This window comes from Pinus tabuliformis, chromosome 6, assembly GCF_031772625.1.
Source record: "Pinus tabuliformis cultivar Carrire ecotype Pingquan chromosome 6, CPIR1, whole genome shotgun sequence".
Lineage (NCBI taxonomy): Eukaryota > Viridiplantae > Streptophyta > Pinopsida > Pinales > Pinaceae > Pinus > Pinus tabuliformis.
Genome location: NC_142292.1, coordinates 211144414 through 211169271, shown reverse-complemented (window position 1 = coordinate 211169271; position 24858 = coordinate 211144414). Strand labels below are relative to the sequence as shown.

The 24858-nt window shown below is 35.8% G+C and overlaps 1 protein-coding gene across 1 annotated transcript; it reads right to left on the bottom strand.

Moving 5' to 3' along the window:
* Positions 1-20284: 20284 nt before the first annotated feature.
* Positions 20285-21652, bottom strand: LOC149258202 (uncharacterized). The gene has a single exon (XM_089414899.1). It carries the CDS (start codon positions 21544-21546, stop codon positions 20353-20355), a length of 1194 nt encoding a protein of 397 aa, XP_089271025.1. The 5' UTR covers positions 21547-21652; the 3' UTR covers positions 20285-20352.
* Between the last annotated feature and the right edge of the window lie 3206 nt (positions 21653-24858).

Here is a 24858-nt window from a genome sequence, read left to right as displayed (position 1 = left end):
TCTTCCATCGTGCTTTGAGTAATCATTGATTCCGAGACTTCAAAAGCTTGAGCCATTATAAAATTCTTTAATCTTTCCTTCCATATATCAAAGTTTCCATTGAACAATGGAGCTTTCCCAATTTGATTATCTTCTATTTTCACGGTTGAAGAAGTGACATCTTTAGAAAGATTGGAGGCTTTCTTCCTTGGGTTTTTCATTTGTGTTCTAAGGATCTACCTTCAAGTCGTTAGGCTTTGAGTGAAAGGGGGGGGTGAATCAATATTTCTTTTCAATTGTTATTTTTACCAGTTAAAATCACTTATAATTAGAACACAAAATGAACAATGATAGAATAAATGATTTTATTAATTAGAAATAATGAGGACTCCAATTCTCTTCTTTACAATAAATCAGGTACAATATAGTGTAGGGCTCTAACCCTAGATGGAGACACCAATCTCCAATCCATGAGGCTCCCACTTGTACTTTGCCAAGCACCGACTTGGACTTCATGAGGCTCTAATTTTTAGGGCTCAAACCCTATCTTTCCAAGGCTCCAACCTTGTCTCTATGAGACACCAACCTCTAGGGCTCCATCTCTACCTTCCCAAGGCTCCAACCTTGTCTCTATGAGACACCAACCTCTAGGGCTCCAACCTTATCACTGGAACATTCTCCAACCTGGTCTTCTTGAGGACTCCTATTCTCTAGGGCTCCAATGAACAACTTCAATTCTTCAAGATAAGTTTAATGATTCTTTAAGGTTTCCAATTTCTTCTACAACAAGCTCTAACAATGTCTTCACCTTCAACAATGCCCTCAATCGATCTTCAAAGCACTTAACTCATCAATGACAACTTTATCTTCTCAGAAGTTATCTCCACAACTCTTCATGTTACCCAAACAATTTTCTTCAAGGTCACATTATGAGGGCTCCCATCAGCGCATTATGATCTCCAAGGGTCCCTTCAAGATTGGCTTAATTCTTCAATAATTCTTTCCCAATATGTCTCCACAATATCCTTAATAAGCTTCTTAATTTTGACTTCAAGGGGTCTTCAACAATGCTTTGACTAAACCTTCAAAATAACCTTTTAATCTCAACACAATCCCAGGTCTTCAATGTCCCTTCAACAATCCTCAATAGTGCCCAACAAGCCTTCAATTTATGCTTCAAGGAATTCCTAAGGATACTCCTTCAAAGACTACTCATAAGTTCTTCAAAGGTTCTCCAACTCTACCCTATTCTGTTCTCAAGAGAAGACCTTAACAAGCTCTATTTAACCAATCCCAATAAATCAACACTTCGACCACGACAACTTCAACCACAACAACTTCAACTATGGCAACTACAATAGTTTTGACCACAACAACTATGACAACTTCGACCATAATAATTACGACAGCTTCGACCACGACAACTACGACAACTTCGACCAAGGCAACTACGACAAATTCAACTACAACTACGGAAAATTCGACCATGGAAATTACGACAACTTGGACCATGACAACTACGAAAACTTCTCTGCTCCTAGCTAGAACTTGTGGGAGACTATTTAACCCAAGAACAATTCCACAAACTTGTCTTCCTTGCTTTTTTAGGTTGTGATTGCTTCTCTACCTCTTGTTTTGTCTCCACCGAAAATATGAGCTTGAATGGACGAATTTAGGTTTATATTTATAGTGGTTTTTCCATATTCTAAAGGGACACGTCTCTTTGCCAAGGGTTATGAGCCTACTCAAGTCGGCTTGGACAGATTGACAATTTTTAACATATGCTGATTTCAAAAATTGATTTCTCTTCAACAATAAGGAATTAGGAGGTAAGTGAGTACTCATTAGAAAGATTATGATCTCCTCTATAAGCTGATATAGTGTTCCCTTCAAGATATGACCTCTAATGATGGAAATCTATTTTTTCTTTCATCATATGCATATTTTTTCATAACAACCCTATTAAAGAATTTCTTTTATGGAATTAGAGCATCAAGTGGATTAGAATTTTTTCACTATTTTGACATGCTAGTGCATGTGATCTTCATGCATTAGGATTGCATACAACTAAGGTTTTATGATGAACATTAGGCATCAATATTCTAGAGCTATCCATTGTTTAGATAGAGCTAGGGTTTCATGGGCATTTTAGTAAGGCTAGGGCATTATGAAGCTAGGGTTTGTCATCAAGGATTGCAAATTTATTAATTGCCCTAGGGTTTGCATAATAGGTTAGGGCAACATCACACAAGAGTTATTCATCCATCACAAGGGTTAGGACATTTTTCATCTCCAACAATGCCATATTGACATCAATGACAACTTTGACCAACAAGTTTTTGCCACTTGTTTCACTAATCTAGTAATTTTGACACTTGTTTGCCTAGATTAGGACAATTAGAAACAATTGGGAAACTGGTTCATTTGGGGTTTATGAGTGAGATGTTTAAATATAATTGCTGAATATAGAACCTTTTATTGAGTTTTTGGTTTCTCACTATCTTTGCATTTTTTGTTATGTTTAAAAAATAAATCTTATATGTAGAGAAGAATATTTACATCAACATAGTAAAAAGATAGGAGGGCACATATAATGGAACTTATATACACTTTCATAAAAGCTACTAGAACAAAATAAAATTATAATACACTTTCTGTATCTAGGGATTTAGCATCATTTATTAGCATGGCGTCTTTGGCCAACAATTGCTTATGTATGTTAATTTTATCAACTCCAATGATTGACAAGTTACTTCCTAGTAAACAACTTGCATTCAATTAATTAAATGCAGATTACTTAACAAATGCACTGCTGGAATTTTCAATAGGTAAACAAATAATTAAAACAACAGAAGTCAAATAGCGAATCTCATACATGCACAGAAGATTATACCCTTCAAATCTGCTGTCCATTAACATTAGTTTTATAGCATACAAGGGCTTTCCATCCTGGGAAATTAAATTTGCATTGAGGGAAAATTACAAACAGCAAAATATGAATTTTTCCAGCTGAGAAAGACCGCATACAACTTGATTTCTATGACCTGTACGGCCTGTAAACCTGCTGCTTGCATGACTGTCCTGTTTTTCCGCTACACGTGCAAACAACATGCATCATGTATGACTATTCTGCAGCATGTGTGGGCTGTTACAATGCTGCCCGCAGTGAGTGTGAGCTTCCTTGCACACTGTATGATGTTGTATAGGCTCTGTTTGCTGTTTCCGTTGCGCAAACAACAACCTGCCACCGTCTGCTACGTGCCAGTTGTTGTATAGCCATCTTTTGGCCATTTACGGATTGCTCTCTTGCTACATATCTGCCTAGAAAACAATCCTTTGCTTCTAGGTTTCTAAGTCCCTCTCTCGTGATGCCCCTTGCTCTCTTCCTATGGAATTGGGATTCACACATTTGGATGAATGTTCTTCACTCAATCGCTAAGATCTTCACTATCTCTTTGGCTTCTCCTCTTTTCACCTAGTCATCCTTTTATGTCTCTCTTCACCTAGTCATCTACCTAGTCATCCTTTTATTTGTTTGAGTTATTGACCCAATTCGCAACCCTAATTTCTCAAAGTGATTAACCATTGACATTAGATCTCAACTTCACTTGGAATCAATGATTGAGATTCATCTAATTCACTAATGCAAATAATCTTTGTGTTTCATTAAATTAACTCAAATTTTTCTTATAAAAAACAATAATAAATCCTTTAATTAAAATAATTTGCTAAGGTTAAATGCCTTGGATGAATTCCACACATCTATGTGAAAATTCCTTGAAAACAATTAATTAGAGATTTATCTTCTAACTGTTAACAATTTATTTGTCATTTGAATTACTATTCGAAAAATAATGGTAAATTCGCAATTTCATTTTTCACAATAAAAATACGCTGCAAAATATTAAAACTGGAACTGAGGAATAAACACACAAACAAAAATTGAGAACGTTGTTTTTGGACAATTGTCCCTCGAAAAACGCCGAAGGGAAAACTAGTGCAACAAATGAGAGTTTTATTATAATCTTCAACAATTTGAGAGGATTATTACAACTCGTTGCCCAATAGGCAAACCTCCAACAATCGACTGGCAAAATATGTTGGAGACACCCAATCTCCATCTGCAACTGATCTGGCCCTTTCTGGCAAACTTGCACTTCCTTATGCTGGTTGCTATGCAGTTTAGAAATGCGCATTGCTTGCGTAGATAAATTCGTACAACGTCGAAACAACCTCTAGGTGAGACGTCTAACCTCCCTCTGCCTATGGAACCTATTCACTCTGCCTCCGGAACCTATTCGCTCTGCCTCCGGAACCTATTCGCTCTGCCTCTGAGACTTTGATCTGGAAACTAAAACAAATCTCTTCTGACAACTTGCAATGGGGAAATTCGTTATTCACACGGCTGTGCATGACATCCTTTGCAAATAACTCGACCTCTCTTTCCTATCTCCCAGACATTGGAAATATTGAGGAAACCTTCCTTCAGGATCTCTGCTCCTAACTCTGTTGATCCCTTGCTCCAATGCTTTTCCTAGCTTCAACTGTGTCCTTGCCGAATCCCTGCAACTGGGTAGTCGAATTGCTCAACTCATAAATGATGCCATCTCCAAGCCCTTCAAATTGTTCTTTTAATCTCTGGTTGGAATCTCAACGACCACGATTACATCTCAATGGATGGCTAAGATCATCTTGACTTCATCCATGCAAGTCTTTAAAGCAAAATCGAACTTCCTTAATTAATTGACTTTAATTAACCACTTTTCCTAAGTTAGACTTAGGAAATAATTAAATTATGGCTAATTAATTTAATAAGGTGTCTCTGAGTGTTATCTCATGACACCATTTTTGAGTTTTGGAGATCTTGTGTTGCTTAGCCTCTTAGACATCATCTGAGACTAGAACACCTATCCGTTGTTGCCAAACCATCAAAAACTAATATTCTAGACACTTAGACCTGTGCAAAAGTACTTGTCCAATGCTATTATCATCAACACTCCCTCTTAGTGGGGAAGGTACTTCTCAAAGAGCCACCTAGAACTGGCTTTCCCTTTGGTCCTAACACAATGTCTCATGCATCATTCTTCATCATGGATTTCCTCAAAACCTCCTGTATTTTGCGTCTTCAATGGCACTACTCATTAATGCCATATAGTTTGGAAACTTCTTTGGAGACCTACTCTCCTTAAATGTGCTCCTAGGAGTCTTAACATGCTCTTGAGCATCCTTTAATGTATGCTCAAACCAATTAGGTCTCCTAATAGAAATTGAAGGAGCTATTACTCGAATGTTGACTCTTTGAACTAAAGTCTGTAATCATTGCTCTCCCTTTAGAGCCTCTTGCTCCTTGTCCTTTGTCACTGCTAGTTGCAACTCATGAAACTTAATAGTTTCCAAGTTCTCCCAGAACTTAACATCTTTGCTCACAATTGTCTTCTCTGTGTTGGTATGAAGATCTTGTAAGCTTTTGAGGTCTCACTGTTGTTATAGCCTATTTTACCCACATTGAGTCAGTAGGACAGACCGTTGACCTTGATGCATAGCTTTTCCTCTTGTTTTTTTTCCTCTTTTACAGTAGGGACCCTAGTTTTACATGGACAACTTGCGTTTTTGCCAAAACTTTTAGATTTTTTCGTTCCCAAGGAGATCAACTTGACCTACTTGTCTATGAGTTAGCTAGGGGTCAATTATTGTAGAAGTTTCTTAACTTATTGAGCCCCTAGATGTCCAGATACATCCTCCCGAAGAGTGCAAAGGGCCTATATAATTTGATCATGTCAAGAGGAGAAGAGCTAGTCAAAATTTGTGAGAGAGCTCTGCCATGTTGTTTGAGTGCTTAGACATTGTCTGGGGAGACTAGGATTGTAAGATGAAGAGGAAGACCCTCATGTTGAAGGTATATTGTTGTATCATTTTGATCTATTAATGAAAGTTGATTCCTTTCTCACCATTTTGATCTCTTTTATCTCTTATATGTTATTCACTAGATTTCATGCTAATAGATTTTGTAAGACATGTGGTTTGGTAGATTTGTTGGTTGAATGTGTGTGGATCTTCGACATTTGAAGGCTAAGAGTGAAATCATTTCTAGTGAATCCCTCAAGCTAGCTACACCAACTAACGTCCTATTTGGTTGAGAGGTACACTTCATTCTCCAACTTTTTCAATTTCTATGGTTGTTTGCATGTGTTAGGGATTGGTTTAATCACACTTTTATCACACACGGTGTGGTGGGTTTAGGGAAAAAACCACAGAGCAATAACTCCTTGTATTAGATTCATTTTGGTTACAACAACTATATCCAACAAATATGCTCTTCTCTCTTGAAGGCTTTATCTTCATTATCTTCTTCTAAGATACATGGATGTATACTAGACAACCAAAGATCCTCAAGAGTCCTATCTCTAGCTTCATCCCTGTGAAAGCTTGGGGACTCTTATTCTACACATATACTACAACATTACACACATTTTCCCAAAGAAGCATAGGAAAATCATGGTCATGTATCATGGCCTTGGCATTAGTGATGATGGATTGGTTCTTCCCCTATGCAACTCCATTATGTTGAGGGTTGTATGAGACTGTCATCTCCCTCTTGATCCCTGTCTCCTTACAAAAATTCCTGGAGTCATTTGAGGTGTACTCACCCCCATTATTCTACCTTGAGACCTTGATCATCTTCTCTACCTAGTTCTTCGTCCAAGCCTTGAACCCCTGGAGCTGATTGAAGACCTCATCCATGGTCTTTAAAAAGAAGATCAAGGTTTTCTTGGAATAGTCATCAATGAACGTGACATAGTATATTACTTCTTGCATTGATGCCACTGACATTAACCTGCAAACATTTGAGTGAATGAGACCCAAGATCCCCTTGGGTTTACTTTTGTTGCTTGGAAAAACAACCTTGGCATTCTTTCCAAGTGCACACCCTCCACACATTTTTGTTCAACACTAAAATCTGGGAGACCAATGACAATCTCCCTTAGGATTGGCAATGCCTTGTAGTGCAAGTGTCCCATCCTCCTCTGCGACAACTCGTACAAGTTGTCACTATCATGTATTAAAGGTAAAACATGTTTTCCCTTCAACCTGTATAACTTACCCTCTCTAACCTTGATAGCTAGTGCTATGTATGGGCTAAAATCCTCTAGATGAATGAACACTTGCCCATTCACGAACTTGACTACATATCCTCTATCCTCCATAAATGATACTGAGAGCAATTTCTTCAACCCTGGTACATGTAGCATGTCCCTGGATTCCAATGCTCGTCTTGACTCAATGGGAACTTAATGGTTCCTCTCCATATTGAGAAATATAGGGGCAACAATATAGGTGATTTCTCTTGCTTATGACAACTGCTTGTGAAGACTTTTTCCTTTTCTTGATTAGATTCTTCTTTAGATTGATTATTATTGTGTTCTATTCATCAAACAACTATCAAAACATAAAGAACAATGAGACAAAAGACACAAGATATAGGTGATCATCCAGGGCCAAAACCTCTCCAATATTGAGAGGAAAACACACAAAATTCTTCTTCTTTATAGAATCTTCAATTTGTTGAATTCCAAGGCCTAAACCCTTGACCAAGACTTCTCCAATACGAAGTCAAGCTAGCAACTTATTCTTTTCCTTCAATTTCATCCCTTCAATACTTGACTGCTCCTTTGACCTTCCTTGCTGCAACTTCGGCTTACCTACAACTTTTGCAACTTTTCGGCCCTAGCTTCGGAAACCCTAGGACACACGTAAGAGAGGAAATGGAGAGATCTTCCTTCTTTTCTTTTTTCTAGGTCTGCTTCTTCTTCTTAGTGAACTCGGTCCTCAAATAGTCCTTCTTGGCATCAATATTTAACTTGTTTGGTAGCACTGCAACTCGACTTTCCTACAACAACCATAGCTCACATGTGTGATACGAATATGGTAAGGGATGTCACTATTATTCTTCACTTGGACAACAGATCTCCCTACAAGAACTCAACTTGATTATTAATGCTTCTTTTATCTTTTACGTGTCTCCTTGATAAAACTATAACTCGGTATTGCTGAAGATGATATGATGCCCTAATTGTAGACCGTATGAGTGAGAGATTGACCCAAAAAAAATCCTCAATAATTTTGACTTTTCCTTCATTCTATCTTCTTCTATATTCACTGAATTCTTTAGTGATTGTTGCAATTCAGATCAAACTCTGGTTGCTTGTTTGAATACACTTCAAAGTGGATGACTAGCCTTGTATATATAGGCTTCTTGTCACATCAAATAGGCCGACTTGTCTCTTGAGAAGGCTGACTTGTTGCATACATTTTGACTTGGTCTTGAAGGTTCTTTAATTTTATTTTGACTCAAATAAATTTCTTTACAATATGTAACATGCTCCAAATGGGTCTTTCATACATGATAACCTAGAAACTCTCATTGGGAGATTGACCTATAAAATAAATTCCTCTTGAGCATGAAACCCATGCCCCAAGAAAACAATAATAAATTTATTTTTCTCATTACATCAAATATACAAAATCATGATTACATATGTCACTATGAAGACCAAACCTAGTTACATATTTCAATAATCCCTTCATTGCATATTTTGCATCATCACTAAGCTCCATATGGATCCTTGAGTATTTCTTCATCAAACTGCTAAATAAATCCCATGCTTTTTGTCATATGGCAAGATGCATCATTGTCCAAGATGCATCACTATCCATGATGCATCACTATCCAAGATGGATCGTTGTCCATGATGCATCACTCACGATGATGGTGTTGTTAGATATTCAAGATACCAATAAGAAGTCCTTTTTGAACTTCACTACAAACTCATCAATCCATACCTTTTCTTATGCTATTTTCCACTACAACTTCCCCTTCCCTTCCTTCTTCTTTGAATGTTGTGATGCATAATTCCCATTCTTGTGGGAAAATGAAGCACTTGAGCTTGCTCAAGTACTTCTTATTACTTGATGTGATTCGTCATCGTTACCTGTGAAACCCTTCCCTTTTCCCCTCTTGGCCAAATTGACTAGGGTTCGGTTCTTCTCTCCATCTCCTTTCCTCTTGGCTCTAGACTTTTCCTGTGTTTCCTCCCAAATGCATTCATCCCAAAGTTTGTCCTAGTTAGCGAAGCATTTATCAAGCATAGAATGCCTTGACAAATGGTTCCCATGGCTTAGTGAACTTTTTCGGTGCCACCTTTTGAGTTCTGTCTCATCCACTTTTCCCCAATGTTTGCATGTTGATATCATATATGGATGATCTCCATGAAATAACTAGTACTTTTATTAGACTCTTCATATCTAGATGGATCTGAATTTGTTTCTCAAGATCATATTTTTGTTCATGTTATCACTCTAAAACAAATCCACTAGAGCATTAGATATATCTCTGTCCAACTACTATATCAAGTGCGACATCAAATGATCCCTTACAACATCCATGATCACTCTTTGAGCTTTGATGTCCTTCTTCTCATGAGCTACCTTGAGTGCTGTATTTTTCAGTATAGAAATGATATTCTATGTATTCTCCCATGACTAATGCTGCTTTTAAAAGCAAGGTCAACATTGCCTTCTAGGATAGGAAGTTAGATGCTCCATTTAGTCGGTCTTCGAATCTGAGACTAACTGTCACAATGCCTAGCACCCACAAGAATAAAATGCTATTGGTTTATAGTTTTCGCAAGATCTCCTTGTAGATCTAATAGATCTGTTGCAACTTTCGATAAATTTGTGTCTTGACCCTGTAAAACACCCCCAAAAAATTACTTTCTACCAAACCCTTGATTGGTACAATCTCTCTCTTTCCCTCTAAAGAATGACTTCCATCGTATCATTGTTGGTTGATCTATGCCAAACCTAGATTTTGGCCTCCCTTTTAGAGTGTAAGCTCTGATACCATGTTAATTTTACTAACCTTGGATATTGGAAAGTTATTTTAATCCCTATATAAGCCTCATGTTAACCCAAAAATCCATTATTAAGTCTTAGATATTGAGTGATTACATTTCTATTGTTATATTGTTATGTAGGCTAGAACCCCTTATGGTCCCATTATATTATAATTGTACCATTTGTCTCTTATATATACACTAAGGAGACCTAGTCTTAGGATCATCATTATCATAACATTTGGTACAAGAGCTCACGATCCTACGGTTTTGTTGCTTCAAAGAGGTCATTGTGGAATTTTTGCTGTAATTTGTTATGATCGTTGCACCTTAAAAATGATAAGAAACCAATAACTATAATCATTTTTGAGGGGGGAAGCTTCTTTACAATAAATACAATGAATAAGGCAATATTTGACGATCTTAAGGCTAGGTCTCTCTCTCTCAGTTTCTATTCAGTGTGTGAGCTGTATTGAGGGATTGTACTAAGAGATGGATAGCTTGTGAACCAAAGCTTTGTGTAATCTGAACATATTTCCACTTGTATGATAATACAGAGATCGGGGTTTTTAGCTGAGGCTTTCCCCAGAATATTCTTTTGTGTTCATGTGTGATTGATTTCTCATTCTCTGTTATATGTGTTCTATTTGATCTTGCTCAAAATCGATTAAGATTCCGCAAGTTTGTTTGTAGAAGTAGATCAAGTATTTTTCTTTAGTATATTGCATTATCAGGTGATCTACAGTGGGGATTTCTACATGGTATCGGAGCAAAGGTGATCAAAGAGAAGAACGATATACAAAAAAGGGAGAAGTTCAAAGTTTCAAGTTCCTGATTATAGAATTCGAACTCTTATCACATTTCAAATTTCACCAATGGCATTCAACGGTTTAAGACTCGAGTATGCTCTTGATGGCAGCGCGAATTATATAGCTTTGAAGGATCACATGGAAGCAGTATTAGAGGACAATGATTTGAAAGACTTCATTGATCAAGAATTTCCCAAGCCAGCCGCAGCTAATGCTACAGAGTTGGCGGAATGGAAGAAATGTGTGGCTAGAGCGAGGATAATCCTTCTGGAGGGAGTTCGAGACCAGATAGTCTCGAGTCTCCATGGGAGGAGACACCATTTTCAATGTGGAAAACATTGAAAGATCTATATCAAAACAACATCAATCAAAGGAAGCTGGCACTGAAAGACAAGCTTTGGAAAATCAAGTGTGAAAAGGGTGACACGATCTCTACATATCTGAACAAGCTCACCACCTGCAGGGATGAGCTTGGAAGTGTAGGGATCACGACAGTCGATGATGACATGGTGAGTCTTTCTCTCCTCCATATTCCTAAGAGCTGGCATAACTAAGACTCAGTAAAGGGAAGAGAGAAACCGCCAGATTGGGAACGAATTTGGTCAGATCTAATGCAGGAGGAGATAAGAAGAAGCACTAGAGATGGAACTTCATCAAAGCAAGATGATGAAGAAAATCTAGCCTTAGTGAGTAAGGCGGGGAAAGGGAAAGGGAAGGCATCCCATTCCAAATCCAGTTCTTCCCATGGTGGGAATAAGTTTGACAAATTGGAAGTGTGATGCTTTCATTGTCATGAGGTGGGCCATTATGCTACAAATTGTCCATAGAAGAAATCCAAGAAGGGATCCTTGAAGGGATCAGATGGTGAGGCACTAGCCTCACAGTTCGAATTGGATTTCTCTCTCATTGCATGCATGGTTTCATCCATGGTGGGATGTGTTTGGTACCTGGAAAATGGAGCCTCTTTCCACATGTCCAGCGACAAGAATCTTTTTAGTACCGTGGAGGAGAAGGATCTCCATATGCGGATCGAGATGGGAGATGATGGGAAGTATCATGTTTCAAGTGAAGGTACGGTTGGGTTTCAGAGGGAGCATGGAGCTCCTCTCACCTTGACTAATGTAAAGTATGTACCAGGTCTAAAGAATAATCTTGTGTTCGTTGCTATGCTGGAAGACAAACGCTATGATGTAGTGTTTAGTAAAGGAAAGGTATTCCTGAGGCATATCGGCACTGGACAGACCAAGAGGATTGGGATTCAAGTAAACAATCTCTACAAGCTGGAGGTAGACGACTGTGTTGCATTGAGTTCCAAAGCTGAGTTGGTGCAGAGCCAAGATGTTGGTGAGCTATGGCATAGAATATTGGGCCACTTGCACCATGGAACCTTGAAGATCATGCCGCAGATTTCTACTGGACTTCCCAAGGGAAAACTGGAGCAGATGGATACATGCAAAGGTTGTACCTTGGGTAAGTATGCGAAATCTTCCTTTCAGGATCGAGACAGTAGAGTTGGAGCAATCCTAGAGCGAGTTCACACAGATGTGTGTGGACCATTCTCTACAGCCTCCACCGCTAAACAAAGGTAATATGTTATTTTTATTGATGATTTTTCTCGTAGATGTTGGATCTACTTTATGAAAAAGAAGGATCAGACCTTCTTAAGGTTTTGTAAGTTTAAAGCCTTGGCAGAGAAAGAATCTAGAAAGAAACTAAGGGCCTTGCGTAACGACAATGGTGGAGAGTATGTCTCCCAACAGTTTAAGGACTTTTGCGCAGCAAAAGGAATTAAACAGGAGTTGACGACACCCCATAACCCACAGTAGAATGGGGTGGCCGAAAGGAAGAACAGATCGATTGTGGGAGCAACTCGAGCGATGTTGCATGACCAAAGCCTACCACTTCATTTGTGGGCTGAGGCATGCAATACAATAGTATACTTGCAGAACAGAAGCCCGCACCGTATACTGGGGATGAAGACACCAATGCAAGCCTTTTCTGGGAAGTGACAAGATGTGAGTCACTTCAAGATCTTTGGATCATTGGTTTATTGCCATGTGACCAAAGATGCCCGGAAGAAGCTAGATCCAACAATTGAGTTGGGGATACTTGTGGGGGTACATTGATCCACACCACAACTATTAGGTGTTCTTGCTTACCAGTCAGAGGACAGTGGTACGTAGAGATCTGAAGTTCGACGAGCAGAATGCCATGCGAGTATCACTTGAGAGGGAATTCAAGTTTCATGCAGAGGAGGAACTTTCAGTTCCTAAGGAGGAGGAGCCTCAGACTGATGTGGAGCAGCCGCACGTAGAGGATCTGGGAGTGGAGACATCCACTAATGCTTAGTCTTCTAGAGATGGGCGGAAACGCTCAAGGGAAGCTGACAGGTTGATGATGGATGCATGAGAGAATGTGGGATAGCCATCTTCTCAGCGCAGACAGAGGAGGTCACCCGAGCGGTACACTGGTTACATGGCCTTGGTTGGGGAGTGAGTAGAGACTGAACCTTCTTCTTTTGAGGAAGCAGTGCAGCAACCAGTCTGGGTTGATGCAATGGTGGAGTAGTACGACTCCATCATTCGGAACTATGTTTGGGATGTTGTCCCAAGACCTCAATACAAGTCAGTGGTGAGTTCCCGATGGCTTTACAAGGTAAAGTAGGTAGTTGATTGTAGTGTTGAGAAACATAAGGCAAGGTTTGTTGCTCGTGGTTTCTCACCAGTCGAGGGGATTGAATACGATGCGACTTTTTCTCCTGTAGCAAGGTACTCATCGATCAGATCGATGTTGGCACTATCAGCTCAGATGGGTTGGAAGATCCATCAGATGGATGTGAAGACAACGTTCCTCAATGGGAAGATTAAGGAAGAGGTATACATTGAGTAGCCGGAAGGTTTTGAGACCTTCGATCGTGAGTTGCATGTGTGCCGACTCAAGAGGGCTTTGTATGGGCTGAAGCAAGCACCTCGTGCTTGGTACACCAGGATCAACAACTATTTCATCGGGTTGGGCTTCACCAAGAGTGAAGTAGATGCGAACCTTTACCACATCATGGTAGAAGGTAAGCCGTTGATCATTGTTCTTTATGTGGATGATCTGATTTTGACAGGTGATGATTAGTTGATCAAGTCTTGAAAGGAGGACCTTTCAAGAGAGTTCGAGATGAAAGACATGGGTCTTATGCACTAATTACTAGGCATGGAAGTGTGGCAGAAATATGGGGAAGTGTTTGTATCTCAAGGCAAGTATGTCAATGAGATACTTAGGCGATTCCACATGGAGAAGTGCAAGCCCATGCAGACTCCTCTAGCTGGTAACTAGAGGAAGGAGGATGCTACTTCAAGTGAGGTAGCAGCTGCTACTATTTATCGATAACTTGTGGGTTCACTGATGTATCAAGTGAACACACGACCAAATCTGTGCTTTGTAGTGAATCAGTTGAGTCAAGCTATGGTTCAACCTACCAAGCTATTTTGGAAGACAACGAAGCATGTGATGAGATACCTCAGAGGCACATCTTAGTATGGATTGTGGTACAGATGGGCAGAGGGAGTGAAGCTTCAGGGCTTTATAGATGCAGATTGGGCAAGAATTCCATCAAACTGGAAGAGCACTTCTGGAAGAATCTTCAACCTTGGTTCAACTGCAGTTTATTGGTACAGCAGGAAACAGAAGTCAGTTTCACTTAGCTCAGCAGAGGCTGAATACATGGCTGCCTGTCAGGCAGCATGCGAGGTCATTTGGATGCGGAAGATTCTAGTGGGATTGTTTGGTCAGAGGATGGATCCAATTGTGATCTACTGTGATAATCAGAGTTGTATCAAACTCTCTGAGAATCCAGTTTTTGTCCAAGCACATTGATATTTGGTATCATCATCTTGGAGACTATGTTGTGAAGAGGGTCATGTTGTTGTTGTATGTTTCGACCGAGGAACAAGATGCAAATATTTTGACTAAGGTATTGTCAAAATGAAAGTTCGAGTTCCACAGAGATAGGATTGGGGTGACTGATAATCCCTTTCTTATTGAGAGGGAGTGTTGAAAATAGCAACAAGAAATGCTATAAATAACATTTCAGAATACATTCCAATTTTAGTTACTTCCTAAAGTAAAATTGAGAATTAAAAATTGAATTTGATCTTAGTAGTTGTTTGTAAAATAATTAATTAATTCATCGTGAGTTAATTAGTTGTAGAAAATAAAACATGAAGCCTATGTGAAGGCATGCAACAGTTTCCCCTTTGATTGAGGAAGTTATCCCTTGATTAAAAGAGATCAGGATGAGTTGTACTTTGAGTTGTAATTAGTTAGCTCAGTTAATTGAGTTAAGTCCAGTTAGATTAGTTCCAACAGTTTGAGGAACTGATTGTGAGTTCAGTTAGTCAATGCATGCATGCATGTAACTACTGCACTTCTGATAATTGAATATTCTCTCATAAATAACTCATGCATGTCAGTTCAATCAGAGACCCAGTTGAGATCAGATGATGGGACAGTGTACTATCAGTTGCAGGAATATTCCATTGAGGATATCTCTTGCATGCAGAAGGAATTCATTCCTTGGAGATTGCACAGTTACTTCTGAGTTTGATGAGTGTGTGATGAGGCCAATTCACACAGGTGGCAGCATTGGACCCCAGGAGAAACTGTGCAAGGAAATAGGAGGCTTGGAGGATTGGAGGAAGACATATCTTGTGTCTATTCAGTCTGTGAGCTGTATTGAGGGATTGTACTGAGAGTTGGATAGCTTGTGAACCAAAGCTTTGTGTAATTCGGATATATTTCCACTTGTATAATAATACAGAGATCGGGGTTTTTAGCTGAGGCCTTCCCCAGAGTATTCTTTTGTGTTCATGTGTGATTGATTTCCCATTCTCTGTTATATGTGTTCTATTTGATCTTGCTCATAATCGATTAAGCTTCCGCAAGTTTGTTTGTAGAAGTAGATCAAGTATTTTGCTTTAGTATATTGCATTATCAGGTGATCTACAATGGGAATTTCTACAGGTGCAGTTGTATGAGCTTCATTCGCCTAAGGACCAAGGTCTGCCCAAGGGCCCGAGGAGTCATGGCCCTAGACGAGTGGAGTTGCGTGAGCTCCACTCACCCATGGCCGCGGCCCCTCAAGCCCCGCTTAGGTGCCCAAAGGGCCGCAACTTTTTAAAATATTCTTTAAAATTATTTTTTTTAATTATTTTTATTTTTTTTTTTTATTTTTTTATTTCTTAAATTTTATAATTTTTTATTTCTTTGTTTAAGTATTTTTTTAATGTTTTTTATTTTATTATTATTATTTTTATTTTAATGGTTTTTTTTAATATATTATTTACTTATTTTTATTTTTATTTTGTTTGTTTTGTTTTTTAATCGAATAAAATATTATTTATTTGTTTTTATATTTTTTTATTCTTTATTAAATTTTATATATATATTAAAAGTTAATTTTGTTTTTTACATATTTTTATATTTGATTTTTTCGAGTATTTTTTTACATTTGATTTTTTTGGATAATTTTATTTTATTTGTTCTAATATATATTTGTATTTACTTATTATTATTATTATTATTATTATGTAAGCTTCGTAGGACTACATCTTCATCATGTTTACTATATCACCCCGATCGGGGTAGGGAATTGAATCGGTGATTTCACATCAAGGAATGCCTTAACAGAACACCCGATCACTGTATATCCAACACTGAACACTTGTTATTGTTTTTTGTTTTTTTTTTTTTTCAATGTTTTAATTTTGTTTTCTTTTTGTATTTTTCATTTTTCATTTTATTTTATTTTAATTTTTTGTGCAGGGTCTGTGTCAATCCTCGACTAACAACTTGATCTCATTAGGTGCCAATTTGATAGTTTATTTTAAAGTTTTAGTTATAATGGATTGAGTCTGCCTCCATAATGTGTCAATTTCAGTTTTTAAGTTTTTATTGCAATAGGTTAAGTTCGTCTACAAGACGTGTCTTAGGCTAAGATTTTAAGATCACTATACTTTTAGCATTTAAAAAAAATTTACTCTTAGTATAATGACTATTTCATTCGGGTGTTTATTTTTAAAGGTTTTTTAGTTATAATATTTTTTTATAATCCATGGTTGAAATATGTTGAAAACTTAAGGTTCTATGTAGTCATGATCTTTGGTTTTAATTCTATGATTGAAAATTTGTCAAAATTTTAAGGTTTTTTTAGGTCATTATATTTTATCTTTAATGATATGGTTGAAAGTAGTTATAAATATTTTTCCTTTAACACTATGATTGGAAATTGTTGGAATTTTAAGGTTTTTCAGAGACGTGATATTTTATCTTTAATGTCATGTCTGAAAATCGTTGGAATATTAAGGCTTTTCAGGGACGTAATAAAATCCTTAATGTCATGTGTGAAAATCGTTGGAATATTAAGGCTTTTCAGAGACGTGATAAAATCTTTAATGTCATTCTTGAAAATCGTTGAAATTTTAAGGTTTTCGGAGTCATGATATTTTATCTTTAATGCTATTATTAAAAAATGTTGAAAATTTATCCAAAAACAAAACATTTTAGCTTTAAATTTTTTATTTTTTATTTATTTATTTTTATTTTTTTGCAGGGTGTTTTTATCACACAAAAAATTGGTTTTCACTGCTATTTTTAAAAAATATTGAAAAAGATATACTAAAAAAAATAAAATAAACAATGTTATTCTAACATCAACATTTTTTGTTTTTAAAGTGTTTCAGAAAAACTTAAAGACTTTGCTCCACAACTTTGTTGGTATATAATTTGGTTATTGTTGAGTATTTGTAGCGATTGTTTTTATGATTGTTTTCAAAATATTTGCTCTTTAAGTCATCTATATTTGTACTTCTAAGTTTTTATATCTTATTGTTCAAATGTGTGTGTTGAAACATTTATAAAAACAAATAGAAAGTGAATAAGAAAACATATCTCTATGCTCAAATATTTATAAAGTATTACTTAAACATGTGTGACAATGCTAAAAACGTATGTCTATCCATGCTCAAAGATTTATAAGAACAAATAGGTCCATGGATAAGAAAACATATATCTATACTCAAAGATTTATAAAAGTATTACTCAAACATGTGTGTGGTTATGTTAAAGAATTTATATAAATTTTTTATTTTTATTTTTTAAATATTTCATTTAAATTAAAACTAAAAACTTAGTAACATATATATATATATATTTTTTTGCAGAATATATAGAACTCATTTCTAAGAAATCTGGAATGTATAAGTATCTAAGTCCTTTTTATATCCTTTGAAAACGTGGAAATGAAGCAAAATTACATTCTAATAAGTTTTATGGTAGTTTGCATTGAATGATGTGGTACTTTTATTTGTTCTCTTACATTTTCATTTTCACAATGGCCACAATAGATAATATGATTTTTTTCCCTCTTTTTGTCACATTTCTAAATTAATAGTTATTACATTCATTTCGAAGAGCCACCTTGCCTTTTATAGATTTTGAGTTAAGGTTTCTTTGTCTTCAAAAACTAGATTGAAATTCAATATCATTGCAATTGTGAAATCATACATTATTCATTGGGGGATCAAAGATCTATTGCAGCACTACATAAACTATCCTCAGTTGTTTCACTATGACTTTTCTATTGAATTGAAAGGAAGTCCTTCCATAAAACTTCCACACCTTTATAAAATTATGGAAGAAAGTTATTGTCCCTCTATCCCTCTTAAGAAATGCAAGAACATAATTTTCTCTAATTTTTTCCACATTTCTCTACACTAACAAAAATTACCATTCGAGGCATTCATGGGGTTGGAAATTTAATATACTTATATCAAACTTTTTAAAGTGATCCCAAGCAAGTTTATCATATAATTTTAAAAGTAGTTGTAGCTGGAAAACATTAGACTTTACTGACATTAAAACTTGTCGATTATAATGTTATTGCTTAAAACCAACATTTAATACTATTTTCCTTTTATTTCTTTGGAAAATATATAGTCAATGCAATTACCGTGCATTAATAATAACCAATACATTAATATAAAATATGGTAGTGTTTTAAATCAAATGTTCCTCTACCTTATAAAAACATAGCAAATGATACCATGTATATCACTAATTAATGAGTTGGCATTCTATTAGGGATGGTTCGTAGTTAGAAGTATTCAGAGAAAAGTTTGTGTACTTACAATATAACACTTGCAAAGTACTCATGAGGTGTATATTAATGGGTTCATGTGGGGTTTAGTCCTCATCATGAGGAATGGTTGAGGATGTGAGCCAATTATGGGGATTATATTGTCCCAAGGGGTATCCAAGCTCAATCAAGTTTTGTACAATATTTGTGACAATGTCCTGCTATTGGGTAGGTCATTATTCTACCTAACATGTGGGCGAGTCCCGACTTAGGCACATCCTGATAGTGGAAAAAAAAAAATAACACCTGCAAAGCACACAAATCTGACCATTGCTTCAAAACCTTTGGACCCAAAATACAACAATTAACCTTTATCACATATCTACTAATGTTGTCATGAAAAATCCATGGATACTACAATTTGTGTGATTGAGAGTACAAGGTGTTGTGTGTTTCCATTACTTTGACTTCTTGCCTAACAAATCTGAGAGGTGTTCATACATAGAGAATGGTGACTATCATAAAATTTTCGATGTTTTTCATATCACATTTAATATCATTATACGAGTAATTTTTTGAACCAATGAAAAACATATTCTAAAAACATGCATATCAACCCATCCATTTTACATTATCATTTGTCATTTTATTAGTGAACATTTTCTGTCTTAAAGAAACTAAGATATGACTACACAATTATTTATGCCTTAATTTGCATGAGGGATATATTATCACAATATTTTATCCACATTCTTAAATATAAAACAACTTCAAAGAGTGAAAAAATCTATCATAATTTAGTGATCCTCAAATATAGATTGATTTGATATTCAAGGAAAACCATACCACTTAAAATAATCTATTGATGATCTTGAAAACAATAGGGTTTCACTCATGCAAAATACCTATGGATCTTAGACCATTAACATGTTTAATTATATGCAAAAAAAAATAATTCTTGTTAAAATGAATAGAATTTTTAACTTGTACTCCAAAATCAAACTAAATACCAACATAGATCTATCTTAATCCTAAATCTACCAAGTGCTAAGAGGGATCAAATCTATTTTCACTCTAAAATAGATTTGCACTTCAAGAGATTTGATCCCTTTAGGCGCTTTGTAAATCTAGAATTAAGATAAATATATTAATCACTTATAATTATAATTATTTATTTTATTTTCATGTAATTTCATGAAAGTAAAAATATTTTAATTAATAATTATTATTATTTTTATTTTTTTAATTATATTTTATTAAACAAAATCACATGAAAGAATATTTTTAATTATATTTTATTATTATTATGTAATTTAACCAAATCAAAATATTTATATAACATAATATCATATAATATAATATTAAACCATCTTATAACACATTTTTTCTATATTAAACTAGAAAACACCCAAACTTTATTAATTCAATAAAAACATTTTTATATATAAAAACACTATATTCACTTGCTAATTACAACCAAATTAATTCACAACACATCCCATTTTTATTTTTATTATATCAGATTTAAAATTAATATTCAAAGTAATATTCATTGGCCATATCTCCGCCACAGGCGAAAATTAGGTCCATCGCTAACAGCTAATCCAATACCTTGCTGACTCATCTCCTCTCCCTCTCGTTTCCCAACCCCTAAATAATACATCCGGAAACTGCCATCTGGCATCTGCAACACGTAAGGAGTGCCCACTATCAAATTATCCCACACATCCTCACCTTTCCGAGCGGTCAAAATCGGTCCACCTGGCTCTCTCCCTACGTACTCATCCTTCTGCCACGTTAGCCCGTCTTCCGAGATGGCCAAGCCAATAGCAAACTCGAACTTGAAATTAGACCCCTCGTAGAACATGAGAAATCTCGGGCCCACCTTTAAGACGTGGCGCACCGACACTCCGCCCTCGTCCCACGACCCTGCATCTCCGCACGACAGAATTTTGCCGAACTTCTGCCAGTTTTTACCGTCATCGTAAACTGCCATGCCCGCCGAGAAAAACCCTATCCCGGCCGCCCCGCCTGATTCTCTGGTGTGATACGTCATAAACAGCCGCCCACCATCGTCGCCGGGAAAAATCCTCGGCCAAGAGACGCCGTTCTGATCCCAGGCACCGGGCTCCCCGACGTCGAGCAGCGGCCCTTCTCTGCCGTCGATGTGGATTCCGTCGCCGGAAGAGGCTAATCCCGGCAACAGCCGCCTCCCCTCTCCCTCCATCCCGCCGCCGAAGTAGTAAAAAAGAAAATTTTCACCGTTACAGACGGCATCGCTGATGGCGACGTGGACACAATCGAAGGCATCGGGATCGTTGGAGGGATCCATGACGGCGCCACCTGGCAGCGGGCCACGGTGGCGGTGGAAGGCAAGGCCGTCCGAGCTGAGCGCCACTCCGATTCTGCCGGTGGGCAACGTGTTGTTGAAGGGCTGAACGCCCATGTTCCACATTTCCTCAGAACGCCCGTAGTAATACATCCGGTAACCACTGGCGCCCTTGGGCTCTTTCACGACTACAGCGCCGGAAAAGAGCTTTCTGTCCCACCAGTCGGAATCCGGAGGCGCCGGGCCTAGAACACGTCCCGAGTTCCATTCCATTACAGCCACTGGGAAGAGGTGTCTTCTTCTTATTCTTCTTGTATTTGGGTATAAAATGACACACGCACAGTCAGATCCAGTGGTTGTTTCACAGGGCCTGGGGATCGGGATTGGGCTCGTGTTGATGTAAATCGCCCTCATCGGTCGGGTCGGCTTGGAGTTGGATTGGAAATGCCCACTTCCTTCCTCACGGCCGATCTTGGTACCACTCAATTCAATTGTGTGATACAGGTGAATATGGAGGATAAGATTAGTCGCCACCTGTTTTACAAAAAGGAGGATAAGATTAGTCGCCACCTGTCTTACAAAAAGGAGGATAAGATTACATCGAAACGTATAAACAAATAGATTATTTATGACCACTACTTATAATCAAAGATAAGACGTTTGACCTTGATTTTAGTAATAGCTAGCATTTTTTTTGCTACAAGGCAGTGGCGGAGAGGAATGGTATTTTGTTATGGAGTGTGTACTTTAGGAGGATATTTGTAATTATTGGAAAACAATTTAAATGTTGATAACATCTATTATTTATTTGAAGAAAATAAGATCAATTAGATTGTTAGTTTTCTAGTCGAGACTCATAGCAAAAGATCTGACAAAGTTGTTATTCTTTTAGTCTTTTAAGCTTCAGCATTGTGAATTCATTAAAATCATTCATTCTCTCTTCTTTCTCATAATTTTCATGCCATCTATTTGACGAAGATAAGATCAATCAAATCGCTAGCCTTCTAGTCAAGACTCAGCAAAAGATCTAACATCGAAAAGAATATAAAGATGAGTAAAAGTTGTTATTCTCTTAGTCTCTTAGACTTCAAAGTTGTGGAGTCATTAAAATCATTCTCTCTCCTTTTTCTCATAATTTTCATGCACATCGGTAAATTTCCCTACAACATAAAGATCGAGAAAACCATATTCACAATCATGAATAAATCCATTGAAAAGATAGATTTCTATTTTTTCATAAATTCAACATTTTTAAAAATCTTTCCTGAAATCTATTCATTTAAATATATAATTTCAAAAACAAAAATATTATTTTTTAATAATTTTTATTAAAAAATAATTTTATAAATGAATAATATATCTATTTTTAACACTATCTCAATTCTGTATTTTAGATAAATCTTTTCTTTTATATATAAAACTTTAAAAACAATTTTTGCTTTCAATTTTTCCTTTTTAAAAAATTATTATCTTATGTCTTTATATATTTATTTATTTATTTTTACTTTAGTCCCAAGAAAAATGAATGATGTGAAATCTCAAATAAGTAAATAAATTAAATCTAAATACAAAAATTCCTAAGTAAGTTTTTATTTAAAATTATAATAATTATTTAAAAATTTTACCAAAGCAATTTAATTAAAACTCTTAACTAAATTTAATTTTTTACACAAATCTATAATAACGATTTAAAAATTAAAACTTGATGATATATGACAAATCAATGAAGTCCAAACTAAATTATCCAATAATGTTTTACAAAATTTAAAAATTATACTATAATTTAAAAAAAATAAATTATTTTTTCATCTATTAAAATTAGTTCAAGATCATAGCATTAAACAAAGGTAAGTGGGGTTCAAATCTTTTTCAGTTTAAATTATATTTAAAAAAATATATATATCACCTTATTTACTATAATTATTTCAAAATTATAGTATTAAACACAAGTAAGGATAGGGATTAAATCGATTTCACTATAAGTAGTTTTTAAAATGTAAAATTATATATATATATATATATATATATATATTAAATTTTTATTTTTAATGTCAAGTCTTATTATTAGTACAATTAGTTGAGAATAGGCCTCCTTAACAAGGTGACTCAAGATCAAACTTTATGGACAGACGTTGTTGTGTTCGTGTGTTGGGGGGAGGAGACATGCTAAAATCCAGTTAGTTTAGGGCTGGTATGGCAGGTCGGGCAATCCAGTTAGCTTAGGGTTGGTATGGCAGGGTGGCATCCCCGGGCCATCCCCAGGCCAATCCAGTTAGCTTAGAGCTAGTATGGCTAGGTGGCATCCCCGGGCGGGGTGCCATGGTCGAGATTTGTCAAGTGACAGGTTGACAAACAAAACAAAATGTATTTTTAATATAAAATGCTAAGACTATTAAAATGTTTAGTATTATAAATATTTTTAAATGCCACATATTAATTTCATATTAGAAATTGAATGAATTACACATGTTTCTCTTATTATTGTTATTAGGAAGTACTTGATATTTTTTATTTTTCATTTTTTTTTTTTTTTTTGTAAGTTTAGCAATGGTGAGGCTACATCATAGTCATGTCCAAGAGTAACACTCCAATAGGGTGGGGGAATAAGGTGGGGAATTGAACTAGTGATTTAACATCTAGGAGTGCCCTAAGTACCTGGTCAATGTTTATCCAAGACCAGTGGACAATGTTGAATATTTTATTATATACAATATTAAAACATTTTATTTTTATATATTTATAAATATAGAGGAAGTTGATATAAATTAGTTAACATAGATTTTCAAGTAATTTATTCAAATCTTGTGTTGCAATATTTTTGAAAAATAAAATGTTTAAAGAACTTATTCACATTTTTTTTACGTGTAGTTACTTTTTTTTTAGTATTATATTACATCATGTGGATATCTAAATATTTTAACTTCTAATTATTTTTTTTAAAAGTATTATATTGCATCATGTGGATATCTAAATATTTTATTTATGACTAAGAGTGAGTGAAATATTTTTACCACATTATGTTGTAATATCAACAACAAATAGAGTGAATGTAGTAACATTAGAATTATTGATATTATATTGTAATATAAATAACAAATACACTGAAGATAGTGACATTAAAATGATTGATGTTTTATAATACTTTTAATTAAAACTAATTAAACATGCATATTCATTTGTGTTTTTAAATTATACTAGACATTATACTGAGCTGTAAAATTGCCTTATAAACTCAATTGAAAATTATAATTATTTATTTATCTACTTTATTGATAAAATTTATAAACTAAATTATATAATAAAATTTTATATTCGTATGATATAAATAGTTGTATAACTTAATGAGCCATTCCACGTCTTGGCTCTAAAATGTAAATTTATTTCAAACACCAAAATTCCAGAAGCTAAAATTGGTGAAAAAATAAGAAAGAGTGTGTAACCTTCCATTTATTAACTGATATCGACTGTGTGACTACCCTAATTAACTGATAGTGTCCCATAGAGTAATGGCGTCTACCCTCGTTTTAATTTGATAAAGGGTCTTTGGATGGCACCCAGTTACAGATCTCTGGTTTCTTAACACATTGCAGTGTACCAGTGATTATAATTATTCATGAACGAGCAGATTTCGCATTATTTCTTACAAGCCCGCAACTACCTGGCCAAATTAGATTTCAGGTTGTAATCTCTGTTTCTTTTTTTAGTTTTTACAAGTTGAGGATGCTT